General features: G+C 41.2%; 1 protein-coding gene and 1 long non-coding RNA gene across 3 annotated transcripts in view; one reads left to right on the top strand and one right to left on the bottom strand.

The window, feature by feature from the left end:
- Window positions 1–11263, bottom strand: part of LOC132892866 (uncharacterized) — a 58103-nt gene extending 46840 nt beyond the window's left edge. The window contains exon 1 of the long non-coding RNA XR_009655487.1: window positions 9744–11263. This is a non-coding gene — a long non-coding RNA (uncharacterized LOC132892866). The remainder of the gene's footprint in view (window positions 1–9743) is intronic.
- The window catches only part of acsl2 (acyl-CoA synthetase long chain family member 2), an 87816-nt gene extending 66487 nt beyond the window's left edge, over window positions 1–21329 (top strand). For both annotated transcript variants that reach the window (XM_060931328.1, XM_060931327.1), the window contains 11 exons: window positions 5564–5641; window positions 5997–6131; window positions 6330–6464; window positions 9810–9905; window positions 10589–10661; window positions 15963–16051; window positions 16184–16300; window positions 16572–16715; window positions 16797–16898; window positions 17051–17122; window positions 20483–21329. In XM_060931328.1, coding sequence (XP_060787311.1) covers window positions 5564–5641; window positions 5997–6131; window positions 6330–6464; window positions 9810–9905; window positions 10589–10661; window positions 15963–16051; window positions 16184–16300; window positions 16572–16715; window positions 16797–16898; window positions 17051–17122; window positions 20483–20623 — 1182 coding nt within the window. In that variant the 3' untranslated portion in view covers window positions 20624–21329. The remainder of the gene's footprint in view (window positions 1–5563; window positions 5642–5996; window positions 6132–6329; window positions 6465–9809; window positions 9906–10588; window positions 10662–15962; window positions 16052–16183; window positions 16301–16571; window positions 16716–16796; window positions 16899–17050; window positions 17123–20482) is intronic.

Raw genomic sequence — 21329 nt, forward strand, 5'->3', positions numbered from 1 at the left:
ATCTCACATTTGATGAGGGACCACAGGTTTTCTATGGGGTTCAGATCAGGTGAACAAGGAGGCCACGTCATTAATCTTTCTTCCTTTAGACCCTTTCTGGCCAGCCATGCTGTGGAGTACTTGGATGCGTGTGATGGAGCATTGTCCTGCATGAAAATCATGTTTTTCTTGAAGGATGCTGACTTCTTCCTGTACCACTGCTTGAAGAAGGTGTCTTCCAAAAACTGACAATAGGACTGGGAGTTGAGCTTGACGCCATCCTCAACCCGAAAAGGTCCCACAAGCTCATCTTTGATGATGCCAGCCCATACCAGTACCCCACCTCCACCTTGCTGGCGTCTGAGTCGGACTGGAGCTCTCTGCCCTTTGCTGATCCAGCCACGAGCCCATCCATCTGGCCCATCAAGACTCACTCTCATTTCATCTGTCCATAAGACCTTAGAAAAATCAGTCTTGTGATACTTCTTGGCCCAGTCTTGACGTTTCATCTTGTGTGTCTTGTTCAGTGGTGGTCGTTTTTCAGCCTTTGTTACCTTGGCCGTGTCCCTGAGTATTGCACACCTTGTGCTTTTTGACACTCCAGTGATGTTGCAGCTCTGAAATATGGCAAAACTGGTGGCGAGTGGCATCTTGGCAGCTTCACACTTGACTTTCCTCAGTTCACGGGCAGTTAGTTTGCGCCTTTTTTTTTCAACGCGCTTCTTGCGACCCTGTTGACTATTTTGAATGAAGCGCTTGATTGTTCGATGGTCACGCTTCAAAAGCTGGGCAATTTTAAGAGTGCTCCATCCCTTTGCAATATATGTCACTATTTTTGACTTTTCTGAGTCCGTCAAATCCCTCTTCTGACCCATTTTGCCAAAGGAAAGGAAGTTGCCTAATAATTTTGCACACCTGATATAGGGTGTTGATGTCATTAGACCACACCCCTTTTCATTACAGAGATGCACATCACCTGGTATGCTTAATTGGTAGGAGGCTTTCAAGCCTATGCAGCTTGGAGTAGGCCAACATGCATAGAGAGGGTAATGTGGTCAACATACTCATTTGCCTAATAATTCTGCACTCCCTGTATATCACAATGACCAAATTTCAGAGGGAACTAAATTTCACCGGTTTTATGAAATCAAAAGGCCGTCTAGCTTTAAATCGCAATCGTTGCAGGGGAGGGGAACGTCATCCTAGATACACTGTGGTGTGCTCTCCTGTTCAACATTGAAGAAAACTTGCATAAAGAACTAAAATTTAAAGAACCAGCTACTTTCACAGAAAGAGGCCGCTTGACTGGCCTGGCCATCACTGCCCGTCATCAAACCTCTCTCATTTTATCAGCATGACATGATTTTAAAAATACAAAACTTTTGATCGTTTTTAAAGATGGCAGGACAGATCTATGGGCTTGCGTGTTTTTTTTTTAAAGTTGGACACCAGCACACACACATGTGGAGAGCCAATCAGATTGCGACCTTAAAGCAATAGTTTGGGATTTTTGACATGAATCTGTATGGCATCCCCGTCAACAGTGTCGTGCAAATACACTGACTTACCCCCGACAGCATCCTGAGAGTCCAGTTCTTGTCTAGTTTTGGTCCAGACGAAAGTAGTCCGGCAAGTTTGTTGGGGTCATGAAAGTAAAACGTTTTTCTTCTCAAAACAGTACGTGTTCAAAAGAGTGATATATTTGCATCACAAAACCGTTGCCAAATAAAAAGTCAGACCTCGCAATTATTTGGCACTATATTTTGTCTCCCTTGGTATCACTGCGCGCTGTCATGTTGACATCTGCGCAGGAATCAACACCTTTCCCATTGTTTGGCAGTGATTAGGAGTTCAGATCAGCGGCGCTAACAAGCTAATTTGTTCCCTTAATCTCACTCAACGTAAATTACTAATGGCAGGATTCACAGCAGCAAAAAAAGCTATTTTGAAACGCTGGTATCTCCCCTCACTACCTTTGAAAGAATACTGGCTCACCTCTTATCAGTATGTATTAGCACTGGAGCGCACAACTGCACGTCTCAACAAGGCCAAACCAAGAACTGTACAGGCATGGTCATACATGCTACAATCCATTCAAGACATTCTGAAAGAGATTAAGACCCGTGGTTAAATTTCATTTGTTTTACTCCCTTTTTTTTTTTTACTGATATTAAATTATTTGTAATCTATGCCGCTATTCTTTTTGTTTTGTTACTGTCGTTGTTGTTTGTTTTATTTTTCCCCCCCCTTTTTTTTTTGTTTTGTTTTTTTTTTCCCCTGGGGAATGCCATTATTTTGATTTGACATTCTGTAGTAGCATATGCTTACTTCAGCAGAATTTGTACTATTTGTACTGTCAAAAAGATTTTCAATAAAATAAAAATGTTAATCTCAAAAAAAAAAAAGCTAATTTGAGAGCTCCAGCTGCGGCTCCAGCTTCACCTTCTTCCACTTCTCTGTCCACCCTTTCTCTCTCTGCCCGTTCTAACTCCATCTGGCGAATTTCTTCATCTGTATATTCGGGTTCATAAAGATATCCCTTTGGCTGTGAGATGAAGTCAATGTTTTCAACGTCGCTGTCGTAGTCAGACATGTTGTCGCTAACTTTGCTAGCGGTAAACAATGAATGAAACAGCCGTGGCTGTCACCTGGCGGCAGCGCGCAGTGATAAGAAGGGAGAGAAAATAGTGCCAAGCGATTTCGAGGTCTGACTTTTTTTATTTGGCAACGGTTTTGTGATGCAAATATATCACTCTTTTGAACACGTACTGTTTTGAGACGAAAAACGTTTTACTTTCGTGACCCCAACAAACTTGCCGGACTACTTTCGTCTGGACCAAAACTGGACAAAAACTGGACTCACAGGATGCTGTCAGGGGTAAGTCAGTGTGTTTGCACGACACTATTGATGGGGATGCCATACAGATTCATGTCAAAAATCCCGAACTATCCCTTTAAATAGTCTGAAACTAGGGCGTAATTTTGGGTAGGGACGCTAGGGACGTGTCCCTACCAATATTACTGTGTAATCACGATCAATAAAACCGATGTCCTAACCTGAGCAATAATTATATGGCACACAAAGGGTTAAATGTATGACACTGCTAATAATCCCCGCTCTAACGTAGATATACATTCTCTGATTAGCTACCTGTTTCTCGCTAACTTACATGGTTGGCTATCCCAGCTGTCACTCCATCTGCTGTAAAAGCAGCACACTTCCCACAGCAGCCGTGACTACCCGCCCATCAACCCCCCGTATCTCACACGTACACACCTGACCTACCCCACGCACCCCCCACTCTCCGTCAGCCTACAAATTGAGCTGGACTTCGATGTCCATGCATGCTTGCCCTACGACTCGCATGCTGACTTGAGCAGGGCCGTGCAAAGACCTTTGGAGGGGCTCAACATTCAAAAAAGGGCACTTGGAACAAATTTTTCACACAAGTTAACTTTATTCAAAACTAAATTTCAATTGCAACTGAACATTCTGTGTGTGTGAGATCCATCTAAATGCTGCAGTATTCTTCAAAGCAGCAGTCTTCGGTTTGCCATGTTCTTGAAAATGTCTGACAACACTGTATTCAATATGGATATCTTTCTCAATTGCCAGCAGAAGAAGGTCTGACAGCCTAGAATATGTTGTGGACGTCGTCATTCAGCCTTAAAGTGTCATTCCACCATTGGATGTATTCTTTGGCATAAATTACAATATATTTTGACAACATATATAAATGGTATCACTAGATAGAGAAATCTTTTAGCTTCAAAATGATATATCAAACATAATTTTTTGACGACAAGTATATTAATTTTACGACCAAAGTCACCTACCCTTTTAATTTCCGCGCGTGATGTCATCGGCAGGTTCCCCTTCTTGTGTACCACGTGACGTCTGACGTGGCACATATTATCAGCAATGGCGGATAGAACGCGATAAAAATAATACCAATAAATCTAGCTAATACCAATAAATCTAGCTAACTGAAAGATTAACTCAATTTTTCGCAATTTTTTTGGCCCCCATATACGAGGAGAAATTACTCTCTCACTTTGGGGGTTTCCTGGTCTAAAAATAGACCGACACATGGTACACAAGAAGGGGAACCTGCCGATGACATCACGCGTGGAAATTAAAAGGGTAGGTGACTTTGGTCGCAAAATTAATATACTTGTCGTTGTCAAAAAATTATGTTTGATATATCATTTTGAAGCTAAAAGATTTCTCTGTCTAGTCATGTCATAAAATATATTGTATTTTATGCCAAAGAATACATCCAATGGTGGAATGGCACCAAGTTTTCGAAGCTGCTAGAATACGTTATTAACGCCGTCGTTCAAACTAAAGTTTCCGAATCTGCCACGTTAATGAAATGGATGGAGCAAACGGTTTAAATATAGCCTAGGCGGCTTCATTAAATGATAAACAACCCTACGCATTTACTGTTGTGTTCTAAGCTGCACAGTATTGCATGTTCAGATAGAAATGAAAGGAGACTTTCAGTGTGACCTTACCATGCCGTTCCTCGCACTGTCTCCCACTGTCAACCGCCTGCATGCGCTTTCTGCACGGAGGCATGACGTCACGGATTGATGCCCGCGTTTACATAGAAAAACGTTATTTTATAAATCTATAATTTCATATATTATTGTCAAATTGTAGAGAATATTGATGTTGGAGCTAACTTATCTTTTACAAATAATAAAAAAAAAAAAAAACAGTCCCTATGAAAAGGGCACTTTGGACAGCAAACAGAAAAGGGGCAGGGGCTAGAGCACCTGTAGCACCGGTTCATTGCACGTGGGTGGACTTGAGTATCATGGACGACGGCCCCCCTCCCAAGAAACGAGACATTCGTTCGTTCTTCTTCAAAGTCAAGAATGTAAGTGCAGGGTTTCCGTCGAGCTTTAAAAACTCAACAAAATCTGCGTTAAACTATAAGATCTGCATGACATGAAATTATGATTGCTAATGGAAAAAAAAAAACCTTTCAGAAGCTCTGCCTTGGATCACTTTTGTGTCCCCACCAATGTCAAAATCAAAGTTACTCCCTTGGTCTGAAGCTCGTAGCCAGAAAAAGTGCTGTGTATCGTATGAACATGGTCTGATCCTGTGCGCACACTCTTCATTACTTGTTGGCCTGATGTGAGTCAACTCGACCCGTCAACCTCGGAATCAGGATGGAGTTAAAAGTAAAATATAATTGATGTCAGAGAACAGGATTAATGCTGAATGCACACTAGGTTGTCGTGGGGGTATGTTTTGTATCCTCTTTGTCTCTGTTCATTTGTATGTTTATTTCCTGTGGGACGCATTACCGCTCTTCTTCCTCCGCCGCTATAGGCCTCTGAGGAGTGTGTGGTAAATAAATTATGTATTCCATTACCCAGTAAACTCTAAACTCCTCCTTATATCAGCTGCACAGAAGACAAATCACACGTTTAACTGTTGCTGTAAGTGCTGAACGATTGAATTAACTCCCCACTTAAAATGTAATGCTGCTAATATTTCATGCGGCTGATGATCAGTGCAAGATTTCTCTTTGCTTATATATAAATATATATATGTTTTTATTCGCAGGGCTTTTTCGAGTTTCGCCAGGAGGACGTGTCGATCTCGTACCTGCCCCTCGCTCACATGTTCGAACGCATGCTTCAGGTGAAAGCCTTTGGGTTTTTCTGTGTGTTTATGCTGTAACTCTCTCAGTCACTCCTATCCATCAATTAGGAGGCCAAAAGAAAGGTCCGTAGATAAAGGAGGCGCTCATACCTGTAGCATACAAGGAAATAAGCTATAGATTTACCGTTGGAACAAAATAAAAATGAGAACGAGTAATAAATTTTGATTCCTTTTTGTTATTACCTCCTCCTTCAAACCAACATGAGACAAAAGCGCAAGGGTGTCGTAAAGCCAACATCCATGAAAGAAAGCGCGCCTTATCATCTGCATAAGTCATCATGCTGATCCTTTCCTCCATTAATTCATTCTTTCATGCTCGTCTAAACGTCTTCAGGTGTCGATGTTCTGTCATGGATCGCGCGTGGGCTTCTACCAGGGTGACATCTCGCTGCTCATGGACGACATTAAAACTCTGAAGCCCACCTTCTTCCCTGTGGTGCCCCGCGTACTCAACCGTATCTACGATAAGGTCAGGATCAGGCTAAAAAAAAAAAGGTGTAAGGATTGGGTGGTGCCTAATAATATTAATTTTCCCCATGTTGATGATCAGTATGAGATTAAACGCACAATTCTGGATTATCATTTCTGTAATATAAAGAGAGGCAAAACTTGAGTAACGTGACATGTTTCAGAGGAAGAGGTTGAGCTATTCTGGTGTGTGTTGTAGATTCAGGGTTCAGTGACATCCGTGTTAAGGAGGGCCATCCTACACTACGCTGTGCGCAGGAAACAGGCCGAGCTGAACAACGGAATCGTCCGGAATGACAGTGTGTGGGACAGACTGGTTTTCCACAAGATCCAGGTACCTCTCACAGATACAGCACTTAGTACTGACCCATTCTAGACTCTCTGCTTTCACAGCACATTAGATTTGAAATAATAATTAGACTACCGTTCAAAAGTTTGGGGTCACTTTGAAATGTCCTTATTTTTGAAAGAAAAGCACTGTTCTTTTCAATGAGGATCACTTTAAACTAATCAGAAATACACTCAGGGCGGCACGGTGGTGTAGTGGTTAGCGCTGTCGCGTCTCAGCAAGAAGGTCCGGGTTCGAGCCCCGTGGCCGGCGAGGGCCTTTCTGTGCGGAGTTTGCATGTTCTCCCCGTGTCCGCGTGGGTTTCCTCCGGGTGCTCCGGTTTCCCCCACAGTCCAAAGACATGCAGGTTAGGTTAACTGGTGACTCTAAATTGAGCGTAGGTGTGAATGTGTGTGTGAATGGTTGTCTGTGTCTATGTGTCAGCCCTGTGATGACCTGGCGACTTGTCCAGGGTGTACCCCGCCTTTCACCCGTAGTCAGCTGGGACAGGCTCCAGCTTGCCTGCGACACTGTAGAACAGGATAAAGCGGCTAGAGATGAGAAATCCACTCTATACACTGCTAATGTGGTAAATGACTATTCTAGCTGCAAATGTCTGGTTTTTGGTGCAATATCTCCATAGGTGTATAGAGGCCCATTTCCAGCAACTCTCACTCCAGTGTTCTAATGGTACAATGTGTTTGCTCATTGCCTCAGAAGGCTAATGGATGATTAGAAAACCCTTGTACAATCATGTTAGCACAGCTGAAAACAGTTGAGCTCTTTAGAGAAGCTATAAAACTGACCTTCCTTTGAGCAGATTGAGTTTCTGGAGCATCACATTTGTGGGGTCGATTAAATGCTCAAAATGGCCAGAAAAATGTCTCGACTATATTTTCTATTCATTTTACAACTTATGGTGGTAAATAAAAGTGTGACTTTTCATGGAAAACACAAAATTGTCTGGGTGACCCCAAACTTTTGAACGGTAGTGTGTGTGTGTATATATATAGCTGATATGCAAGTATTCTTTAGGGTCTGACTAGTAATAGCTTTATTTTTTTAAATACCCGTGGGCCGAGGGGGGAGGAGGGAACTTACTGGTCTACCTCTGTCCGTCCAAAACACCCTTTTTTTTTTTTTTTTCCCCAGCAACCACAAATCATAGCCACTTGGTACCGAGCTTCAGCTTGGGGTTCTATACCGTGTAAACCGTTTTCAGGTCTGTCGCACATCGCCTTCCTGTTTACCGACTGAATGTATTTATGAAACGTATGGCGTGGATTTTGACGCTATTTCAAGACGCAAAATGCGACTTCAAAATGACAGTTTCCCAGGATGCTGTTTGAAATCCCTGAGGAGAGACACTGCTCTTTACTTGTTTCAGAGTTATTTGTTGAAGTCAGCATTCATAATAAGTGCCCTATTCCTTCGATCGCTTGCATTCTGATATAAGTGAGCAGTAGCTCACAGTTGATCTTGTTAACAATGATTCGCTGAAGGCGAAGTGAATATCGGTGAATAATATCCGAGATGAAGTCGAGGTTATTATTCACTGAGCCGGAGGTGGATAATTTTTTTTCGTACAAATACACAGGTGATTATTTAAAAAACAAAAACAGCGGTACAGCTTCCCTAGCTGTTGGACATTAACAGACCACACCTTAACACACACACACCCCTGGATATTTATACAATTTCCAGTAACCAATCAGGTGCGTTTTATCTTACGTTGACTAATTGCACAAGCACCCAAGTGGTCCATCAAGCTGACCTCCAGTAAAATCGCAGAATACTGCTTTTACTGTGTAACTATACACAACAATTTCATACTTCAAAAGCAGCATGCAAATTAATAACGCTCAGTCACATAAAATATATACAGTAAGCCCTCAGTATTCGCGGGGGTTAGGGACTGAACATGGCCGCGAATAAGCCAAAATCGCGAATACTTGTAAACCCCCCCCTTCTCCTGCAGCGTCATTACCTTCTTCTGGCACTTGGGTTCCTTGGCAGGAGCCTTAGAAGATGCAGAGCGTTTAGGAGCCATTGTAGGGCGTAAAAATTATTCAAAAATACCAAGAACGCACAACACGTGAACAAGTCTGAACTACGGGAACCGCGAGATTGTACTGTACAATGCGCTCATTCGTATCAGCCAATGAGCAGCAGCCCGCCATTCAAACTTCAGCCAATAGCGAGCGAGCATTCGGCTCTGAGAATGTAGCAGTGCGTAAACGTTCGATATGTTCGCCGCAAATGACCGCGAATCGCTGAGATTTCCGCGAATGTATAGGAGATATGTTCTATATAAAATCCCGCGAATATGTGAATTCGCGAATACTGAACCGCAAATAGGCGGGGTTCTACTGTACATGTTTTTTTGAATGGATTAAAAAAAAAAATACAAATAAAATCACAGTTCCACCTTACCATTTGAATAGTTTTAGACCAAACTTCGGAGAATCTTTAGTGCTTTTCGGAACAGCACTTTCTTTCATCATGTGTAATTCTTCCTCACTTACGGTGACGAAGCGATCGGCCGCCATTTTGCCGAGTCACTCGAGGTAATCGTCGAGAAATAGTCTGAATTTCTCAACCCAACAGTGCGTGCGATTTTCTATAATCACCTATGTATTTATACTCGTCTTTTAAAATCCATCTTTCTAATTTCACATTTAATTATACTATGGATAAATTCAAATTAAATCAATCAATCATCTATCTACCTATTTAAGTCTCATCTCGTCGTCTTCCGCTTATCCGGGGCCGGGTCGCGAAGGCAGCAGTCTGAGCATGGAAGCCCAACCTTCCCTTTCCCCAGACACCTCGGCCAGCTCCTCGGGAAGAACACCGAGGCGTTCCCAGGCCAGCCGAGAGACATAGTCCCTCCAGCGTGTCCTGGGGGGACATGCCTGGAACACCTCCCCAGGGAGGCGTCCAGGACCTATTTAAGTTTGCTGCATTTTTCCTTTTCTCCTGCTCTTCTTCTCTCTTAATTTGTCTTCTACTACTTCCTTCTATATGTCCTCTTCTTCCTCTCGTTATTTTTCATCATCCTCCTCTTCCTCTCCTTTATGTTCCACTTATTTCTATTCTTCTTCCTCCTAGATATTATTCATCTGGTCTTTCTCACCTTCCACCCATGCGTTCTCTTCCTTAGTATTACTAAGAAGAGGACATCTTGCCTATTCATATTTCATGGGATGACGCGTTTAATTAGGAGTGATTTTATTTTAGTATAATATCCAGTGAGTACATTGAATTTCTTGCTTGTTCCTTTACCTTGCTACAGAAACGTAGCGGTGTCGAGCGACCTGATTGAAGATGTTTGTTTCTTTCCCTCTCTAGGCCAGTCTGGGAGGAAACCTGCGCTTCATCATGACGGCTTCAGCTCCCATCTCGCCCACAGTGCTGTCCTTCCTCCGAGCCGCCCTCGGCTGCCTGGTCAGAGCTCTCCTTAGAAAAGGGGGAAAAAAAAACAAACCACAACTAATATCATTTACTCCTCATTATATTTCTCAAACAAGATTACACCATTCCACACTAATAGAAGACAAAAAGTTTATAATCGAATTGAAAGCAGTAGGAACGGTAATGCAGAAGTGTAAAATGAACCCAAATGAGTTATGTCCTGGCACTGAAATCAAATATATGGAGGAACAAGACTGTGGGAAAACTAGACAAATGAACAGAACACGAGTTCCCACGCATCCTGGAACACCTGGACTTTAATAGCCTGGTTTTCCAGTCAAAGGAAGGGGAAAAAAAAAAAAAGAAATGGAAACATCCTTCGAATATTAGTGAGGTTCTGGCTACGTGCAAAGTTATCCAGAGTTAAGGTTATGAAGACACTGATATGTTTTTTTTTTTTGTATATGCAGCAGTTCTTATGGACAAAGCTACTTGGGCATGAACTGTTTTGGGGTTTAGATCACATTCAGTGTTCTTAATAGCCATCAAGTGTATACACATCATGGAAAATGATTTTACATCTTTTTCACAGCTGTATAAAACTTTTTTTTTTTTTAAATATAAATATTGTATTCTCTTGGATGTTTGCTGTAGGTGGTTGAGTGAGTTTGTGTCAGAGACGTCGTCTTAATGAACATGTTTTACTCTGTGTGTAGATATTCGAGGGCTACGGTCAGACTGAGTGCACGGCTGGGTGTACGTTCTCTATGCCTGGAGACTGGAGCGCAGGTAACACGCTCTCCTCTCCTCATGAGGAGATAATGATCTCCTCCAGGCATTACAAATCTATACAGAAAGGTCGAATGTATCCTGCAGTACATGTAATCCAGACAAGTTTGGTCCGATTTTGTTTAAACACTATTTTTTTTTGAAAATGATTTGGATCAGCTGAGTTTGGTGTAACGTAGGTAACAATTAACCAAAGCTAAGCACAAGCAAATGAAATTAGAATTATTCTATCCACATTCACTGGATATGAGTAATCGTGCGCTCTGATTGGCTACTCTACTACTAGGATATCAGCTCATAGCCTATACCGTGAGTAAAGAAAAACAAAATGGCGGTGCGCATCAAGTCAGATTGTAATCACTGTCATCGAGTATTTAAAAGAAAACAGGTTTCTTCTCCCCTAAAATCTCTCCTGCTCCACACTCCAGCCCAGTCGGTGGCAGTAATGCACCTTTAAGTTGGTTTGCCAACCGCCAAAAAAACCCTGAAGACGACAATAATGGTGAAGCGTGTTACTGACCCAACCGAGAACGAAATAAAAACTCTACTTGAAAACAAAACCCCAAATATATTTAAAAAAAAAGGCAATAAAATATGGAATGAAGGTATTTGATGGTAAGAACTTTTTTTTTTTATTTTTCAAGAATTATTATTATAGCTTTTTTTTTTCCCCAAATTGCTCCTGTCATTTCGCCAGTTTGTTTACAATCCAAGCGGAAATTATTTTGTCAGACATATTTTGTATAAAAGTTATCAAATTTGCAAAAAATAAAAACAAAAATGCTCCATTTCTCAAAATCCAGTGAATGTGGATAGAATAAGTTATTCCACTCAATCTCGTCGTACGCTGCTTATAGTCTACTCGGAGCTACGCGCCTCGTCAGCTACCAGCTCATGTACGACTTGATTTTGTGGAATAACTTAAATGGATGAGTATTTAAAGGAGAACTAAAGGCAATTTTTTTTTAAATCAAAATTCTATTTCTCATTTTATTAAATATAGGAATGCATTTCTGATCGCTATTGTCACTGCTATAACAAGTTATGAGTGTTTGAAATATGCTCTGTAATATCTCAGTCCATATGTCAAAGCAATGGCTGTAAACAAGATTTGCTGAGACCTGTGTGTAGGGTTGGGCGGTATTACGGTAAGAAGGTATCCCGAGGTATCCAAAAGTACCAACGGTATCGGTCTCATTACCGTCATTTAAAAAAAAATATATAATATCTAAATAAATATGGAGTACATGGTCATAATATAAAATAATAAATTGAAGATCATCCCGAATAACTGTGTGATCGTCATCTCATCTCATCTCATTATCTCTAGCCGCTTTATCCTTCTACAGGGTCGCAGGCAAGCTGGAGCCTATCCCAGCTGACTATGGGCGAAAGGCGGGGTACACCCTGGACAAGTCGCCAGGTCATCACAGGGCTGACACATAGACACAGACAACCATTCACACGCACATTCACACCTACGCTCAATTTAGAGTCACCAGTTAACCTAACCTGCATGTCTTTGGACTGTGGGGGAAACCGGAGCACCCGGAGGAAACCCACGCGGACACGGGGAGAACATGCAAACTCCACACAGAAAGGCCCTCGCCGGCCCCGGGGCTCGAACCCAGGACCTTCTTGCTGTGAGGCGACAGCGCTAACCACTACACCACCGTGCCGCCCCTGTGTGATCGTATTTTCACTAATTCTATCAATTTCCTAAAGAAGTTCTCATCGCGTGCAGGGTTGTTTATGTCGTTACCATGGCAACCCTGCGTGACATTTGGAGTCTGACAGAAAGCTTCGCAAGAGACTGAGACCGCGGTTGAAAGATGGCGAGTCAAGATAACGAGTTAGTGGCAAAAAAAAAAAAAATACAACATCGGCAGTGTGGCAGTATTTTGGTTTCAAACAAAATGAAAAGGAAGAGCCAGCAATAATGTAAATGACCGCGCAAAATCGAAAAAAATCTAATATGTCCCCTAAGGCACACCATAGCCTGGGGTACTCCACTTCCACGAGATCTCTCCAATGAGTTGTGTTTTGAGTAGGTTACATGAGTAACAAGGTAAAATAATATAACGTATGACATTTGGGATGTGGGTAATAAACGTTTGAAATGTCCTCTACTGAAGAAACGGAAGAAAACATCGTAGCGTAAACTGTTCGGTTTCTGGTGGGAATTAGCAATGCGCTTGCTATCTTTGTTGGGTGTGTTAAACCGTATGGATTTAAGTGGAATAATTGTAAGGAGTTATGTGATCAAGACAACGTTTTAAGCAAGGTAAGGCCATTTGATTATTAATTTCCCCGCCATGGCATGACGTGGGCCCATATGATTTTGCCTTGTGCAGCTATCACGCATTTGAATTAGGTTCGCCTCATTTGCGCTGAAGAATATGGTTTATCGCGCAGTCTAAACGGACTTGGGTGTTGGTTGATTCTTTTTCTTTTCTTTTTTTATTTCCCATGCTTGAAAGGGTATGATCCTGCTCATCGTGTACTTTTTTTGATGGAGTAGGTGAAATAGTGCTGCAAATGGCGTTTCAACGCAGACATGTGTAAACGACAGTTGAATGCTATTTTCAAGATGAAGGAAGAGTTGCGTGATGCTTTGAAATATCTCTTAATCCATTCATCAATGCACAAAATTCGCTTTGCTGCTTAATCCATACCACAATGCACATAATTCGCTATGCTGCTTTTAAATAGTACATTTGAGGCATAGGCGCAGGTCTGGACAAGGTCCGCCGGTATAGGCGCACGTTACACAGTAGGCCGAAACAAAATATTTTTTTCTCGGTAATACCGTATACCCCGGGAAAACACAGACAGTTTAAAGGTATCAAAATTTGGATACCGCCCAACCCTACCTGTGTGAGACATCGTAGGACGGAAGTAAAACGTACAGCGGAAAGCAAAGTGACCAACATCTGCCGACATTGTCAGAAGACACGCGCGCCCTCTTTCGAATGCTGACGTAATCAAGCCGGAAGTTTTCCGTATCCGAAATCGCTCCCTGGGCACTATATAGTGCGGACGTCATTTTGTAGCGCTGTCCGAAACCTTAGTGAGGATTATGTGGGAAATGCGCTCAATATAATATGTATTTATCACAAAAATGCATGCTTGTATTTATTATTTTGAAAACCTATCGGCCGCCTGATCTGGCACGTTTTAATTATGCAACAGTAATGACTTAAATACCAGCAGGACAGACTCGTCCTTATCCCGTCGTCTTTCCAACTCTTCTCTATTCCATGTTGGTTTGAAGTCGTATGGAATAATCTCCATCACTGATGAAGCTGGCAAATCTCAAAATTAATCTAAATTGGAATGATGTGGCGAGCTGGGTAAACAGTTTTCAAAAGGGCGGCGCCGACACATCACGTTTGAAGTCTTGCGAAGATCGCACGGATAAGGGTTGTTTTACAATCAGGGTACAAAGTTTGTGTCACAGGGGTCCAAAATTCAAATTGATTCAAACTGGTTCTTGTACCAGTTTTTAAGTGAAGGACAAGTTAAAGAACAGATAGGCATGTGTAATAGTTTGTATTATAACAAGATTAAGTGTCGCTTTAAGCAGGGCTGGGAGAAACAAATGAAGTGATTCTCGGAGAGGACTTTTTTTTTTTTGACAATTCAGAATCCACTACTTCCATAGTGCTTTTAAATATAAGGCTGTGAGCTTTGTGTTAGTTGTCTCTAATATTTATGTCCCAATATCTTGACCACATTTTAGGATGAAAATAATCATTTTAGATGTGTTATTTTATATTGAAAAATTAGCTGTCTCGGAGAGGACTTTTTTTTTTTTTTGACACAATTACATACTAATTTGATCAAAATAGTCTGAAAACTTACTGGCATTCAACATTAAAACTTAACTATGTTTCCAATGATATGGAACCAAATGTGTTTTATGGTGTAAAGAATGATTTAAGTGCATCCCTTTTGGAGCTACCTGTGGTCAGAAAAGCACTTTTTCTAAATGACACGAGTAATTTTGCTAAATATGACGTATATTTTTCACCAATTTTTTTTTTGCATGGTAAATAGAGCTATCACAGGGCTACAATAAACAACCAAGTTTATTTAGTCAAGCCTTTTGATATTGAAGATAATAAGTGTTAAATGTGATTTTTAGCTTGCGTACCCTGATTGTAAAACAACCCATAAGCGACGCCTGCCGCGGACCAAATGAACTACATTCGACATCGCTAAAAACCGAAAAGGCCGATAAGCGTCATATAATATGCCAATACGAGTCATGATACAAGGTTAATAAAACAAAACGTAATTGAATAACACGTTAAGAAATAAAGCAAGTTTAAAAATGACTTCAGTTCCCCTTTAAAGGACTTCCAATGTATTTTGCCTTCAAACTAAAGGCCACACCCTTGGTAGGCGATTCAAGATGGCTGCTCTCGGACATACTGCAACTTGTTTGTTTAAATATCAGTAAGAGTGTGTGAGAGAAAAACAGACAAATGTCTGCAATGGCAAACAAGTCAACATGGATTGAAAGCGAGCGTGTGATTTCCTCATGTACAGCATCCACATTACCGTATTGGCTTGAATATAAGACGGTGTTTTTGTTGTAAAAAATAGCTCTTAAAAAGGGGGGTCATCTTAAATTCGCGGACTAGACAAAATGCCGCCAAAAGTGAAAGTGAGGACAGTGAGAGTGAGCAAAGTGAGGCTGAGGATCTCTGTGGTGAGTAGCTGTAATTTAGCAAACTACCCTTTCCATTGTTTCAGTTGTTTATTATTGTAAACCTTAATGTATTGTTTAATGCATTGTTTAAAGCATTTGCACTGTTCTGCAAATTTATTCCATATACCCGTAGGCTATGGGAAGTCAATGCATTGACATTCTGAAGTTTATGAACTTTCAATCTAAACCTGACAAATTTGTTGAATTAATGCAATTTAAATGTTTTAATTTGGCTTGTCTAGTAGCCTGCAGTTTAGCCCCTTTTTTTACTTCTATGAAAAGTGTTCACGGAAATGAGACTGAAATGACCTCTATTTAAATGTGAAAAACAAAAGCCTCTAATTTTAAACAGAATTTTGAAATAAATACGCTTTATATGAATGAACATTTGGTCTTCAAAAAAACTTTTTCCCCAAAGATGAACTTGGAAAAGGGGGGGTCGTCTTACATTCAGGGTCGTCTTATATTCGGGCCAATACGGTAATTCTTAGCCAGTCGTTAGCCTTGTAGCGGCGAGATTGACTCCATTTAGGACACTCGTGCAAGTTTGATTGTTGAAATGCTAAACTTGAACTGTGTCTCAGGCCACGTCGGTGCTCCTCTTCCTTGTTCCATGGTGAAACTGACCGACATTCCAGACATGAACTATTATGCCAAGAGCGGACAGGGAGAGGTAACATGTACATATATATACACATACACACACACATTTTGGTGGATTGTAATGAAAAGTAAAAGGAAATAGAAATAAAGGAAGGCTAATGTGCCAGCTGCTGCTGTTTTGGTGCTTGTGTGTGTTTTTCAGATCTGTATTCGGGGCCCCGGTGTATTTCAGGGTTACCTGAGGGACGACGAAAGGACGGCTGAGGCTCTGGACAGTGACGGCTGGCTGCACACAGGGGATGTGGGACAGTGGCTGCCGGTGAGCGAGCAAACACAACAGCTTAACGACTGAAATATGTATAAAATCAGGTCCAGAAGTATAGTCACGCTCCCAAGCAAACTGTTAATTTCGTCATATATTAAAAGACAAAATACTAATCTAGGCTTCGTAATCTGGATGAGGAGCTGTTTTCAGCAGAAATGTCTAAAACAGAAGTGTGATACTCTCATAAATGACTTTCTTTACGTAATAAAAGTACTGTCTGGATGCAGTAATGAAAAAGCCCTTTTAATGTCTGTGTGTGAGATAGAACGGGACTCTTCGCATCATCGACAGAAAGAAGAACATCTTTAAACTGTCTCAGGGAGAATACATCGCTCCAGAGAAGATCGAGAATGTCTACATGCGCTGCGTACCTGTGCTCCAGGTGTTTGTGTATGGAGACAGTCTACAGGTAAACACACACCACGGAGTCAGCTAGAGTGTATTCGGACTCTTCGTTTACTAAAGTCGTCCTCTTGTGCATGCGTTTCAGTCTTATCTAATAGGCATCGTGGTCCCAGACCCGGAAGTGTTTGTTAACTGGGTCAAAGAGAGAGGAATTGTGGGATCGTACGAAGAGCTCTGTCAGAATCCTGTGAGTTCTAATATCTCAGTTTTTGTGTACGCGTGTGTATTTTTCTATTCAGTATAATGTATAAACTGGAACGTCGTTCATAGCGGCCAGACACAGATCTAATGAAAGTGTCGAGGTGCTGTGGCAGTGCACTGATAGTCTCTTTACTGCAGGATGTGAAGAAAGCTGTGCTGGAGGACATGACTGCAGTGGGGAAGGAAGCAGGACTGAAGTCTTTTGAGCAGGTACAAAACACGTGTTACCAGTCAAAAAAGTTTGTACACCCCTACTGCTTCTGTATTTTGACTGCTTGTAGAAGAAGAAGAGTGCTCTAAGAGCACAATATCCCCCGCTGGCAACTGTGCCATAACTCTGGTAAAATGTGACTGAATTGAACAAAATTTGTGATGCGCGTATTACCGACAGATAACAAAATCCTGTCGAGTTTCGTGAAATTCTTCCAAAAATCGTCTGAGGACCCTTCCCAGGATGGGTAGATGGACATCGCCGCGACGTAATCCCTCTTCAGGCCTTTCCGAATAAAAATTGTGAGGGAAGTTTATTTCAGAAAGCAAGCACACCTTGATGAAATTGCCAAAGTACAAGTTTGTTAATAATAATCAAGGGCATAACTCTGGTAAAAATTTACCCAAATTAAACAAAATTTCAATCTGCGTATAACTGTCATATAACACAGCCTTTTACCAAGTTTGGTGAAATTCCTCCACAAATTGTGAGAGGAGATGATTTCAGAAGAACGTACACTCTCATGAAATTGTCAAAGTACAAGTTATTTAATCAAAGGGTCAAAACTCGACCGAATTGAACAAAATGGCAATGTGTACTAATGACATAATGCCTTTTTCCAAGTTTGGTGAAATTCCTCCAAAAAGTGAGAGAGGAATTGATTTCAGAAGGAAAACACACACTCATGAAATTGTTAAATCAAGGGCTGTAACTCTGGTAAAATGTGACCGAATTGAACGAAATTGCAATATGTATATTATTGACACATAACAAAGAATCCTGCCAAGTTTCGTGAAATTCCTCCAAAAATTGTGAGAGGAGTTGATTTCAGAAGCTGAGCACCCTTCCTGCGACGGACATCACCATGACATAATCCCCCTTTGGGCCTTTCGGCCAGCGGAGGATAACCATACTGAAGACATCATCTCATCTCATTATCTGTAGCCGCTTTATCCTGTTCTACAGGGTCGCAAGCAAGCTGGAGCCTATCCCAGCTGACTACGGGCGAAAGGCGGGGTACACCCTGGACAAGTCGCCAGGTCATCACAGGGCTGACACATAGACACAGACAACCATTCACACTCACATTCACACCTACGGTCAATTTAGAGTCACCAGGTAACCTAACCTGCATGTCTTTGGACTGTGGGGGAAACCGGAGCACCCGGAGCAAACCCACGCGGACACGGGGAGAACATGCAAACTCCACACAGAAAGGCCCTCGTCGGCCACGGGGCTCGAACCCGGACCTTCTTGCTGTGAGGCGACAGCGCTAACCACTATACCACCGTGCCGCCCCTGAAGACATCAAAACTATGGAATTAAGTAGAAAACAAAAGTGTTCGGTTTCATATTTTAGATTCTTCAAAGTATCCAACATTTACCTTGACACTTTGCACTCTATTGGCATGATCTTAACCAGCTTCATGAGGCAGTCACCTGGAATGCTTTTCAATTAACAGGTGTGTCTCGTCAAAAGGTTAATTAGTGGACGAGTTTCTTGCTGCCTTAAAGCATTTGAGATCCGATAATAAATACAGTAAATAGCCCTATTCCACAGCTGTAGTAATCCATATTATGTCAAGAACCAAACAACAAAGTAAAGAGAAACGACAGCCTTCATTACTTTGACATGAAGTGACTCTTTTTTCTTATTAATTAAAAAACATTGAATTAGGTGTGTCCAAACTTTTGTATGTGTAATTAAATAATATTGGCTGGTGTTGAGTGGTACATCAGATATTCCATTCAGCTAACATGATGGTGAACAGAATATATGATAGACCATGAAAAAAGCGCCATTATTATTATTAATACACTTCATATCAGCATTCTTGAAGGCCGACGCTAGCTTACCCGTGACTGTCCTGTTAGCTTCCAGCTGGCATAGCAGTAGAGTTACCGTAGCAAAGGCCAGTGCAAACTTACCCGCGACCTGGTGCTGTTAGCATGGCAGTCCAGTTACCATCAGGCTGATAATCATCATCCCTGTGTAATTTACTTCGTTACTTTTAAAATCAACATCGACAGCTACACACATGCCAAAATTCTCTCAAAATCTTACATTTTTAATGAAGCAAACCTCACGGCCATGCTTGTTTACAAACTGTCACTCTTGAGCGTGGAAGTTTTACATCTCTGTGTCCCTTTTCCAGTTTTTCGATGTCCATTGATATGTTTTTTTTTTTTCTCTTGTAAATATGCGTGAATATTATATAAAGTTTTGGTAGCCTTTCAGATGTTCAGCGCATCTTTAGTTTCAGTTTATTTATTTATGTAGTGCTTAAACCTAGCACCGGATCAGCCGCGTCTTCTCTCTTTCCTGGCCGACAAAGAAATGATTCTACGTATGCACAGCAGAAAAGTTTGTCATTGGATCTTCACGTGAGCACCGACGTGTGAGGTCGTGGTGTTGTTGACAATGTGCAATATTATAACAAAATACTGCATGCTCATTCTCCATTGGGGAGAGTGGTGTACGGTAATACGATCACAGTATCGCATGTCATCAGTAAACCCGCTAGAAGGGAATACGTTTTTATTCCATGGTTGTGTGGAGATATGAAGTTTATCTTTGAGTGGTGAACATGTATTTCACGAGCGAGCAAAGCAAACGAATGCAAATGTTTTCAACATAAGATAAACTTCATATCTTTGCACTACCGTGTACAGTTCTTTATATTATATGGATGCATCCACAAGAAAAAAAAAAATTCACAAGTTACTCAAAAGAATTTTAATTTTGAACTGGCTTGCCATTTTGACAACGTGCATCTAGTCAGTGACGTCATTGGAGTGATGTATTTCACTCAATCCATGATGTATTACATCTGAAAAATGCGAGTTTTTCAACGCAAGATGATAAACTTGATATCTTCAAGCCAATGCGTGATTTTCTTATTATAGCAACACATTCACAAAGGAACCAAATTTATCAGAACAATTCATTGAGATCCTCGTGAGTGATGTATAGAGGTTTTTGGTTCTCCATGTTGCGGATGGAGCTCGTATGAAAAATACGAGTGGTGTATTTCCCAGTAAAAGACTCGTATCTGCATAATTATGTCTGTATTATAGAACAGGCATTACCCGTCTCTTGGATGTTTCACAACGTTACATTAAATGTATGAATAGTGTACGAGGAACATGATTCGTTTTAATTAATATAACATTTCAGGACTTGCGGTTATAGTAAAATAATCAACTTCAGAGTGCATCACTAACTCCACTTCATCACACTAAAACCCAAAGCGTTTTTTTATCCCTCAAAATAATTTATTCTGAGCTGCTCAGATCCAGGAACATTAGGCAAAGTGAAGTAAAAGAAACACACCAACCTCAGGTCATTTCTTCTCCAGGTGAAAGATTTGTATCTGCACCCCGAGATGTTCAGCATCAGTAACGGACTCCTCACTCCCACCCTGAAAAGCAAGCGAATGGACCTGCGCCGTGTCTTCAGCGAGCAGATCTCACACATGTACAGCAAGTCGGCCATGTAGAGACTCGGGCCAGGCTTCTGAATTTTATTATTAACTTTTTTTTTTTAAGCTAACTGTAGAATCCATGCTGAACTGTAAATGCTTTACTGATGAGCTAGATAATGCACAGTAGCGTAACTACTTCTGATGTATAAATAAGAGCATAAAGACAAGGTGAGGAAACAAAGCTGGTTTGAAGGATATAGTTTTGGGGTTCTAACGTCTCTTAACTCATGCATGACTTCCCCCCCCCTTCATATTTACAAGCATGCGCCAATTCCTTGGGTCACTCTGAACTTTGACCCTGACCGAACACTTGTCCTTTCAGCTGGAAATCAGTAGAGCGTAAACGTAAATCACATTCATCCGTCCGCTATAAGAGGAAAAAGATGACATCCATTTCATGCTGCTGTAATGAGTGATGTTTGTTAAATAGTTCTTGATCACATTTGTTTTTATTTCGTTAAACGCAGAGGTCGCAAGTTCATGGCTTAATCTATGGAACATGGACAGGTAATTTCTCACATTCGGAACAAACGTGTAATTTATGCACTGTGCATTATTTAAAAAAAAAACAAAAAACTGTAAATGTGGACGTTTAGCTGTACATATTGAGACTTAAACCTGCAGATTATGAAATATTCCACTAATTCCAATCAGGGGAGAGATGTACTGTATTTTATGCATGTCTCTTATCAAGCAGATGAATAAAGATAATACATTTTAA

This window comes from Neoarius graeffei, chromosome 10, assembly GCF_027579695.1.
Source record: "Neoarius graeffei isolate fNeoGra1 chromosome 10, fNeoGra1.pri, whole genome shotgun sequence".
In the NCBI taxonomy this organism is placed as follows: domain Eukaryota; kingdom Metazoa; phylum Chordata; class Actinopteri; order Siluriformes; family Ariidae; genus Neoarius; species Neoarius graeffei.